The 11,269-nt window shown below is 49.9% G+C and overlaps 2 protein-coding genes across 2 annotated transcripts; one reads left to right on the forward strand and one right to left on the reverse strand.

The window, feature by feature from the left end:
* Nucleotides 1-228: 228 nt before the first annotated feature.
* On the reverse strand, nucleotides 229-1,362 carry BX661DRAFT_102110 (uncharacterized protein). Its single transcript, XM_051532397.1, has one exon. The coding sequence runs from the start codon at nucleotides 1,225-1,227 to the stop codon at nucleotides 520-522; it is 708 nt and encodes a 235-aa protein (XP_051392273.1). The 5' UTR covers nucleotides 1,228-1,362; the 3' UTR covers nucleotides 229-519.
* BX661DRAFT_181648 (uncharacterized protein) lies at nucleotides 1,282-3,930 on the forward strand. The gene is made up of 2 exons (XM_051535766.1): nucleotides 1,282-1,569; nucleotides 3,054-3,930. The coding sequence occupies exons 1-2, from the start codon at nucleotides 1,415-1,417 to the stop codon at nucleotides 3,847-3,849; spliced, it is 951 nt and encodes a 316-aa protein (XP_051392274.1). The 5' UTR covers nucleotides 1,282-1,414; the 3' UTR covers nucleotides 3,850-3,930.
* The last annotated feature ends 7,339 nt before the right edge of the window (nucleotides 3,931-11,269 follow it).

The following is an 11,269-nucleotide window of genomic DNA, read 5'->3' on the forward strand; positions in this document are numbered from 1 at the left end:
TAAGGTGGCTGGAAAAAAGTGCACTTCACGGAAAGAGCCGCCTTAAATAATGAAATTACTGTTGTTGAATCCATGCCTTTTCTCTCCAGCGCCTTTATTTTCAAATACTTGTCACTACTTCATCGCGCATATAGAAAACACATTCCCTCCCTGTATCAAACTGCTTTGTGTCCTTTTTCTACCCCATTTTTAACTTGTGACAGGAAATTATTTCCTCTATTTACTCGCGTGATAACCTTTTTCTTACATTATTAACACCTGCTTTAAAGCAAGGCCACAAAGACCCGTTGCGCGACAGACTATCTCTTCTTTTGCCTACCCTTTTTTTAATCATTTGAAGTTTTATCAGAATAGCCAAAGCGCTCTTCTAAACCCTTCGACTCGCCCTTTTTTTCCATTTTTGTCTTTCTTTCTCTCTTTTATTTACATTTAATTATTCCGCTTGCACTAGACATAACATGCTATCAGCAAACAGCTTTACGAGTCCAGCAGCACATCTCCGTTGGCCAGCAAGCCGCACTACCACAAGGACAGCCCCAGCGCAACATCATCGCCGTTTGCATCGCTCGACAGTGTATTCTCCTCGTATCCGCCCACGCCCGTGTCTGCATCGCTCCCTACACCAGCAGCATTCACTGAAATCAACAAAACCTCGGCGGCGACAGTAGCAGCGTCAGCCTTTGCGTATGCGGCTTCGGCAGCAATGACAGCGACGGCATCGTCGGCAATCGCTGCCACTGCCGCCCTGACAGCATCGGCCATCATAACAGCCAACAACAACAGCAACAGCGGTAACATTAACATTAATATCGGAAACAACAGCAACAGCCACACCAACGGCATCAACATCAGTGGTTCGGCGCCCGCCAGTACACACTTTACAGCGCCCAGAGCCAGCCTGCCACTGATGCACACAATGAACAGCATTCCCAACATTGCAGTGGGCGCAGGCAGCAGCATTAGCGATAGCAGGGGGTACAGTTCGGTCAGTGCACCCAGCAACAATGTGTTCATGGATAGTAGGAGTGTCAGTAATAGTTTGTTGGCCGCTCCCCGGCCAGTTCCCGGCCAGCAGCTAACACCCCCCTCGTGGGTGCTGGCAGCTCTTCCACTCGAGCTGCTCCTGGGCCTGGCGGCGCCCAATTTTAAGCAAAAAATAATCAACGACGTGTTTTTTACGCCTGAGGAGCGCTGCAACTCGCCGCGGCTGACACCTGTCAGCGACATGGACGACACGCGGGTGCGGCCACTTGTGCCCAGCGGCGAAATGGAGAGCCTCGGCCTATCCGCCGACCTCGCGCTCTTTGCCGACGATGCGCAGAGCGCCGATGCCCGCGAGCACTGGGGCTCAGACGAAATTGAGACAACTAGCTTGTGCTCGTACGGCACGCGGCAGCCGTCGCCCACACCCACGATGACCTCGGAGCTCAGCGTTGACGACGATCTCCTTCTGCCCCTGATGCTGCTGCCAAGCACTGTTGCATGTGGCGGCAGCGATGCTGCAGAAAAGTGCCATCACTCGTCATTGTCTGCGCACGTTGCTCAGTCAAAATCGCAGTATTCATCATGGTAAGCAATTGTCCCTCTTTTTTTGATAGTCTTCGTCTTGCTCTTTTGGCTGTATGGCTGGCTGGCTGGCTGGCTGGCATACATGTGTGGTTGGAAGAAACGCGCTTGTATGCCTGCTGCTACTTGGTGCCATCTTGGTACCATCCTTGTCTCTTTCTGAGCCGCTTACCTTTGTCTTTGTGTGTGTGCGTCCGAAAGTGTGGCTTTGCTGGTATCCTCGCCTGCCATGTCTAATTCTCAATTGTCGTATCAGTGCTTATTGTTGTTCTGCAGCTCTCTATTGTTTCTTTGCATTTTCTTTTGCATTTTTTGCTTCTGCGTCTGTGTAATCATCTGCCTCGACTTGCATCTGCCAGTGTCTTTGCCCTTTGCTGGGAGCACCAGAAAGTAAAAGAAACAAGAATACTGCATGCATGAAATGACTGGACAAAAATGTGACTTTAACTCTTTATTTGCAGAGCAAGCACAGCACGCCTGGCGATGGGTTTGAGTGGGTGTATGTGGTCCATAAGAAGACGGAACGCGCAGGGATCGTCCACATCGAGACACCTGTGTGTCTGCGCACCCGCATCTTGTTTTTATCTGACCACACACAAAAGGGCCTGACGTCCTTGTCCTTGTCCTTATCCTTGTCCTGAAAATCCCTCTTTTATTTGATTTATCTGTACTCCTTTCCTATATTCGCCTGGCCCCTATTGTGCTGCCAATGGCGTGGTTGCAGGAGCCAATAGTGTGCATCTACTAGTTCTGTTTCATCTGTCGATGACGAGCGTGGCTCACAATGGCAAATGTCTTTTTATTGTCTGCCGAGTCTTCTGCTCTTCTTTTTTCTTGCGTTTTGCTGCTTCTGCTTCTGCGACGGGACAAATGCCCATTCGGAGATGCAATTTTTGTTTTGTGCATAGGAATATATTTCTATTATTTGTTGCGGCTAGTGCCCTCAATTAATTACAGTGCTGGCCACACAAGTAATTTTGTATTTAATTACCCCCTGCTTGCCGCCCTTATCTCTGCCTGTGCCTGCCTTTCTGTCTGTCTGACTGCCTTTTTAATTTTCTGGCTCCACTCCTACGGTTCTAGAAACCCAAGGAAGTCATTACAAATACGGATTGCCAAGGCAACTAGAATTATATAAAAAAAAGTTTCCGCCAGCAGACCATCGCAGTAGGGAGACATGCAGTCATTCGCTGTTTCTTCTTGCATGTGCTTCTGCGATCACCACGCTGCACCTCCCCTTGTATTTTCTATCAATAGAAGCAAGCGGGTGAGCGAGTGAGCAAGCTAGCAAATTGCGAGTTGCCTATTTTTTTTCCCACCTTCCAATTAAAAAATTGGAAGCGGAATATAAACAGAACTGCATGCGCTGCTGGAGCTGATCTTGTTCACACACATACACATACATAAACCGGCTCACTCATGAAAATCCAAATAGTAAATCTGCGTTTACTAAATAGCAATTGTTTTGTTTTGTTTATCCCAAATAGTGCTGATTCGGATACCGCGTCTCTCAGTGGCGAATCATGCGTCGAGTCCAACGATCCCGAGCCAGCCGCGGTGCGCGAAAGCCTGCGGCCAACGGTTTTTGAGGAGCTTTCGAACAATGGGGTTGACTGGTGCCGGTACTGCGGGACCACCGAGGGGATCAACTGGCGGCCGGGACCCTGGGGCAAGCGCACCCTGTGCAACAAGCATGGGTGTGACTACAAGGGATACGGCTTTGCCTCGAAAATGCCGCGCCTGAACCTCAAAAATTTTGCCGACGAGATGCTCGAGGAGCGCATCAGGCCGGTTCTCCAGACATTCTGCCAGATATGCCAGCAGGACTTTTCGGAGGGTGAAAATGTTTTGATGCACTGTGACGGATGCCATCGGGCGTACCATCAGGGGTGTCACCCAGAGGGTATCGCCGATTGCGACGTGAGATTTGACCAGAGGTGGTACTGCGAGTCATCGTGCCGGGATAATGTCAGGAGACGCCGGATCGTCGTTGAGTTGCCAAAATGTAGGCTGCCCTATATGTGCTCGCCCAGACACAACTCTGCCGCCCAGGGTGTTAGTCAAGAGTCAGCTGTTGCCGCTGCCACTGCCGCCTCAAGGGCCACCAGGTCGCGCAAAAGAAAGCTTAGTACCACACCAGAACCCGCATTGCTGGTGGAAACAGTGGTGCACACCCACAGTCATTGTCACAGGCAGATTTCGTCAGCCTGTGGCAAGGTCCGCAAATCATCTCGGGTCGCTCGTCCCTCATTTAAACGTCTTGAATCCGACTATGATGTCTAAGACGACTTGTAATTTTTTATTAAAACGCTCTAACAAGGGCCAAAATTGTTTTGCTTTATTCCTCCCTTTTTTCCAAATAAAATTTGTAGATTTTTCATTACTCACTTTCTCGGTTTGAAGCGCACACGCAGCAGCTGCCTCTTTGCATAAAGCTAGCGCGTGGCACTCTTTTGAGTATTTAAAATGTTTGGCGAATGAGCGCTCCTCAAAAAGAAGCCATTGAGCAAGCGCCTGTAAATAAGTTCGACAATTCGAATTTTTTCTCGCCTTTTTGCTTTCTATTATTTTTTTTGCTAAATAGTAGAATAGCAGATTTTTTTATTTTTTAAAGTCAGCAGAGAAAAAAGCAAGCAAAGGATTCTTCCAGAGTATTTGGCCGATGCATTCCCACGCAAGAATTAAAGCAAGCTTTGGATAATACAAAAAGAGACGAGCGTTTGGCGACAATATAGCTGAACCTGTGCTCTCTTTTCATTAGTTTTTTATTTCAGCATTATTTCACACTTGTTTTTGACATTTTTGAAAATGGAAACATTTAATACAACGGTCGACTCTCACTACAGCACTTCCAAACTCGTAACAAAGATTCCAAAAAAACAACCAAAGTTCACACAACTTATACAGACTGTATACAACCCTAATCTTTCTTCCGACAATCCATTTAAACCCCACGTCGCAGATTTCAAGAAAAAGAATCACTTTGCAGTCAGTAGGAATGTAACTTTTAAAGATCTACACACGTTTCTAATGCATTGCTTGAACAAAACGGATATCACCTATTCTGTAACTACATCCAATACAAATGATGGGGGGAAAAAGTCACATCCGGGGGGCTGTTATCAAGAAGAAAGTACGTCCAATAAAGTGAATACTGATAAATATTTGCGTATAATTAACAGTACAATGTTAGACATTTACAAGAACGAAAGTGAGTGTAGGATTAAGGTAGAGTTTACTAAGGGATCTGCCAACAAAGATGGTTTCAGTTTTTCAATTAAGACAAATCCACACCAAAAAGCATATAAAAAACAGCGTAGGTTTCGGCTAGCCACAGCTAAAATATAGTAGTTTATTAGAAGGTATTTTTGTTTTTCAATATATATAATAAAATGTGCATTCATCTCATCGATATGTCACAGTTTAGGCGCATGGCGTTGCATGTTGCCTTATTGAGATTAATTGATTACGTGCGTGGAAATTAAGAAATAATGTTTTTATTATAGTTTATTTATGTGCCAAGGAGAACGTATAAAAGGTGTGGCTGTCGGGCAGCCAGGAATTGTTCTTGGAATAAATAAATATCCTTTTTTGATTTATACCTCTTTGTAACAGATACAATGCGCTTCTTATAAATACTGTTGATTGACCAAAGTTCAATTTGCCAATTTAATGAAATTAATTGCTATTTGTCTGCAATTGGGTTTGGAATTGGATACTAAAAATTGAAGGTAAGCGTAACAGCCAGCTGTATAATTTGAATGACTAATGATATCATTACTGTGTTTATTATACAAATAAAATACATAACAATTAACGTTAACAACTCTACCCATTTGCCTTCCATTATTTCCTTCTTTTTCATATACATTGAAAACAATATGCACTAAACACTATGTAGCCAAGAAATGAACAAGTGAGCAAGCTAAGAAGAAAAAAGCAGTGAATTAATAATTAGTCAAAAATACATTTTTCCACCCTCCATCCTCCCTTCCCCTCTTCCTTCACTCCCTCATTTTTATCTTTTAAATAGCAACTCTACCTTTTGTTTTCTACCAATATTATATTGATCAACCAAAGACAGCGGCCTGCCAAAATGGCCGCGGACAGGCAGCAGTGAGGACGGCAGATATACACACTAGCTGTCTTTACTACAATTGACGCTCTATGTGACATCAATTATTACGATTTCACGTGTCAATTGCAGTTTCTATTTTCACTGTCGATAATTTTGAATAGATAAGCGGAGCTCTTTAAGCTCCCTTATAGTGGATTTTTAATTATAAATATATTTCATATAAACTATTCTTATTACACATCATGCCTTCAAACTACAATAAAAATTTAAGCAACTTGAAGCCATCAAAGCCTTTTACAAAGAAAAGTACCTCACGCTCTGCTAAAACTTTAAGTTTGAGACAATCCTTATTGCAAAATGTTGCCGAAATTTCAAAAGATCACTGTGTCGGTAAAATATTTACATCCGAAGACTTTAAACGATTATAAACAATTTCCTAATACTAACCCATTTAAAGAATGCATTGAGGATATCAAAAAATTCCACGGAGATAATGTAAAAAAATATCACACTGGCACTTGGCAAAAAGGCCACATTCGAATATATGTATTATTTTATAAAATATTGCTATGGCGTTGAAGAAGAGTATATTGTTGCGCAGACTGAAGATATGGAAGCAGATGTTGAGGTCGAGAACCGCGAAACAAGTTCCCACCTGCGCGCTGATCGATAGGACGCTAATTGGATAATGCAGGTGCAAATCAGGGAGGCATCACACTGATGCCCAAACATGCCCCCCATCCTGTAATGCACACGCATAAGCGTACACGCACGAAAACCACAACATCGACTTGCCAAGATACCGGTCTACTCGCAGAAGATCCAGTTCTCACCAACGGAGCGCACAATGGACAATGTGCACGACAAAGGCGACTGGGAACATATATAAGATGAGGCTGGCCCCTAGTAGTACTTTAGAAACATCAGTAATAAAACCTTTTATAAAATCACCCCTAACTTTTACCACTAGACAACTAGTGCTCCTCACACCCCCCTCTTACTATAACAAAATTTATTACTCGCTTACATACATAAAACAAAACAAAAACACAACAATGTCCGTCAGGTCAGACGTGACAATGCAGACTGCAATTCACCCCATACCTCCTGCCACTGCCCCTACTGCCCCTACTGCCCAGCTGACTACCACCTCCGCTGCCCAGACCCCAGCCAAGGCTGCCAAAGAGGAGCTGGACCTGCTCCGAGACTATGCCAAGCGGTTCAATGGCGAAGATATCGGAAATCCAACCAAGCAGTGGATTGCAGGGATCCAAGAGACAATCAACTTCATCTTTACCCGCACTCCTGCAGTAATGATTGTCACAGCACTCCAAAAGCTGCTTGACGGACAAGCTGCCAGACGCATGGGCACCCTAGACGTGAACACACCAGAAGAGTTCTTTGAGAAGCTCCTTGAATGCATCCCGCAAGCAGACTTTGTGGCCAAGGCACACAGCATCGCTGCTGGAGGCCCAGCCAAGGCCTTCAAGAACATCCCTGCAGTGGACAGGGTCAACTATGCGCGCAGGCTCTACAAGGCCATGGGTGGTGGCGACTATGCTGCAGTCACTATCTCACGCCTAGTACATGGCCTTGACACCCGCTCCTGGGCATGTACAGGAAGTGCGCCCAATGATGTCACTGCTGAGACCCTCCTGGACCGACTCAAGGCATTCGAGACAGTCCACAAGATAACCCTACTTTCATATGGCAACAATGACCCAAAAGCCTGAGCGGCTTGGGTATCAGTTACACTATTGGGACAATAAATATGTTTAACTCTACTCAGGCCGCCCTGTGCCATTTTACGAAAATACCCGGTTTCCGCGCACATAATAAGCCAGCAATGGCTGTAGCCGACAATGGCGCTGCTGTCAGCCTGGTCACCATGGCTGCTGCCAAGCGGTTGAAGCTGCGTATCCGCACCAACTCGAGGCCAGACCTGTTCCCCATCTGGTCAGACAAGGCATACCAGAGCATTGGGCGGGCCACCGTCTGCCTGCAGGTCGAGGGTGGCCCAAAGTTCTGGGACGATGCAGTCGTTGTCGACATGAAGGTGCCATGGGAGCTGCTGGTGTCAAACCATGCCCAAGAGGGCCTGGGCATCCGCCTCATGACCCCAGCAATGCGCCGACGCCTTAAGGGCACAGAACGCACCCCTGACCACCCAGACAAACTTCCCGATGGTCCCCGTGCTGTACGCGACTCGGATTATGACACTATGCCAGACCCCACAGTGGCACAAGACCCGCAGATGTTCCCACTAATGGACGGCCCGCCTGATGCGCCCCCGATCAAGGAACCAGTTGTCTCACGCCCAATGCGGGCACGACTAGGCCTACCAACTGGCTATTTTGTTGAAGCGCGCGATGCCGACTTCCACAAGTGGGATGCACTGTATCCAGCAGTGACGACGGAAAATGTTGCTAGCCGCACAACGGATCAGTGCACTACGGACGAGCTCCACAAATCCCTGCTAAAGACCCTTATGACTGCTGCTGGCGCCCTACGTGAGTACCCGAGTGGCTGCCCGCCGCCAGCAGCCTATGCGCCCATCCGACCCCCAATGCGCACAAACGCGTGCCCCCTGTACACCGTCCAACACACACTCAGCGAGCCTGCTCACAAGGCCCGAAACTCTTTCGTTGCCAACCGGCTCAAGTATGGAATAGACGGTCCATCGGTTGCATTCGCCCAGGTCCCTGTGTTCTCCAAAGTTAAGCCGAACTCGACGGACAGGCGTGTGCTGTTCGACGACTCAGCAAACAACTCGTTACATATGCTGAGCGTTGGAATGCAGCTGCCGACGCCAGTCGAGCGCATTATGTTCCTGCGTGATGCCAAGCTGATCTCGTCAGTTGACATGGCATCGTTCTTTACGCAGCTGCGCCTGGCAGAGGACGTCGCAGACTTCTGGACCTATGACGGGGGCAGCGCAGGCAAGGTACGCAACCTACGCATGGTGCAGGGAAACTCCGAATCCCCTGCCATTGCCCAGGCCTTCCTGACCCATGTTCTGTCCGGCGTGCCAGAGCTGCGGCCACGTCTGATGGTCTACATTGATAATGTTTACCTAAAGTCGACCACCGGCAATGAGACTGATCACATCCACGATATAGGGCTGTTTGCTCGGTGTCTGGCCCGTGCGAATGTCACGATTAACATGTCCAAATCACTGTGGTGCGCGACTACAGGCGTAGAGATCTTGGGGCGTCGGTGGTCCGCCGACCGGACATGGCAGGCCTTTGACCACCGAGTGGAAACAATGCGAGCACTGGAGATGCCGACGACGGTCGCAGGCATCCGGCGTCTGTGCGGCGGCATTAACGCAATTGCAGAGCATATGGAATGGATCCAGATCATCCTAGCTCCCTTCTACCAGATGGTGGGCAAGACGCGGCTGACGAAAGACGACATCAGATCACTACAGGAGCCCTGGCATGCGCTTAAGCAGGCACTGCTCGACGTTCGACACCTCTACATACCCCCGCCTGGAGCACCGCTGGTACTGCGCACTGATGCTGCGGGCGCCGGTGTGGGTGCCGTGCTACTGGCCCAGCGCTCTGACGACCCTGAGGACCTGGCGCCGGTATGCTACTTCTCACGGGCATTTGGAGGCATGCAAGGGAGGAAACACTCAACCTGGCGCGAGGCGTGCGCTGTGTACGAGGCTGTGAAGCACTTCTATGCGTACCTTGATGGGTGTGCAAACTTGAGGATCGAAACGGACTGCGGCACGGTGGTCTCGCTGTTCGCGCACAAGACCACCAATGACGCCGACCCCCTGGCGCAATTCAAGCTTGGCCTCAGCGAGCTTGGCATAAAGAAGCACATGATCGTCCACCGCCCTGGGGAACTGCAGCAGACCGCCGACTGGCTATCACGCGCAAAAGAGTTCCTGCGCCCGCAAAAGAAAAAGACACTGGGCAATGTAGATGATGATGAGGTAAACACCCTTGTCAACCCAGCGACCGAGACAGTTGGGGGCGAGTATGTCTACACAATTGGCGCCATGGATTTCGAGGGCGACCAATTCACACGCGAATCAAATGGCGAGAGGGTGGCCTATTGCATCGGGGCCTTTGCAGCAGTAACCCCAATCGTCTATGCCAATGGCGACGAGCCCGACGCACTTCCCAACGGCGGCACCATGAGGAACAACCCCATGACCGCCGCTGCCCCCATGCAAACTATAGCGGCCCGTACACGCTCAGCCAACCGAGCGCAGACCATCCAGCAGACCAAGCCCCAGCGCAAGGCAAGCAACCCCGTCCTCGGCCAGGCCACAATGCCGCAGACGGCCCATACAACGCCCCCTGTGAGCGGGGCTCGTAAGCGCGGCAGGCCACGGCGTGAGGGACAGACCATCACTGCGTCAACTTCACCCACACCCCCAGCAGACCTGCCTCGCAAGCGTGGCCGTCCCAGGCGTAAGCCAGTGGAGGCGCCAGCAGCAGCTACGGTGACTCCAGACGTACCACAGGCCAAATCCCCGGCAGCAGAGCCCCCAGTGGCGACGCGGCGTGGGCGCGGTAGACCCAGACGCAGTGCACAGACAACAGACATGGCACCCGAGCAGGAGCCGGCATTGCCGGTGGCGCTCAACACACCCGTCCGGCACAAGCGCGGCAGACTGAGGCATGCCGTACAGGGGGCAACAGTTACCCCTACCCCTGCGCCCGAGCCGACCCCTATGCCTGCACCCGACCCAGCTACTACCCTGCCCGTGGCGCCGACACCGGCATCCATGAGCCAGCAGTTCGCAAGAATCGCGTCTGCGCTAGAGGACTTACCGAATGTCGCGGACTTTCTGCACTGCCAGGATGACGATGCTGAGATCCAGTCCTGGATCAAGCTGTGCAAACAACGCGAGGCACTCAACGGTCCGACAACTCCCGAATACAATGTCGTCAGCAAGAAGGCCTTGCGTGACGGGCGATTGTACGCTCTGGCCCCCAGTGACACGCCCGGGCCAGTAGGCATGTGGGTGCCCATACTGACGCGTGAGGCGGCGCGAGACTTTGTACGCAAGGCACACCAGGCCCTGGCACACGCTGGGTACAAGCGGACCCTCGACTTCGTGCGCGAGCTGATTACATGTCCGGGCCTGGGCACAGTGGTAGAAAGTCTGACAAAGTGCTGTCACACCTGCCAGATGACAGCGATCCAGAAAAAGTCACACACACCCAAGATCATGTCGTACATTGCAAAGCCGCTCGAACATGTCTACATCGACTTGCTACACATTGGGGACAGAGGAGAAGCACCTCAGGATGCGTTAGTAGCAGTTGACAGTGCGAGCGGGTTCATGCAGATCTATGCAGTGGACGACACAACAACAGCAACACTCACCGATGTCCTTGAGAGCGAGTGGTTTGGCACCTACGGAAAGCCAAAATATCTCACGTCGGACAACGGCCCGCAGCTCGTGTCCCATGACTTTGAGGACTTCCTGAGCAGGGAGGGCGTGACGCACATCACAACCGCCCAGTACCATGCTCAGTCTGACTTGGCTGAGGCCGCAGTCAAGAAATTCAAGCAGTCATTGCGATGCTGTTTCACCGATCAGCCGGACGAGGAGGGCTGGACGCAGCACATCCCGCGCATTGTAGCTGCACACGCCTG

The sequence above is a fragment of the Kickxella alabastrina genome (genome assembly GCF_025024165.1).
Source record: "Kickxella alabastrina strain RSA 675 chromosome Unknown BX661scaffold_9, whole genome shotgun sequence".
Taxonomy (NCBI): Eukaryota; Fungi; Kickxellomycota; class Kickxellomycetes; order Kickxellales; family Kickxellaceae; genus Kickxella; species Kickxella alabastrina.

Bases quoted from the DNA above. Each gene is read 5' to 3' on its own strand.
- BX661DRAFT_181648 (XM_051535766.1), top strand. From the start codon at position 1,415: ATGACCTCGGAGCTCAGCGTTGACGACGATCTCCTTCTGCCCCTGATG. The intron at 1,570-3,053 runs GTAAGCAATTGT...TATCCCAAATAG, and splicing joins AAATCGCAGTATTCATCATG to TGCTGATTCGGATACCGCGT.
- BX661DRAFT_102110 (XM_051532397.1), bottom strand. From the start codon at position 1,227: ATGTCGCTGACAGGTGTCAGCCGCGGCGAGTTGCAGCGCTCCTCAGGC.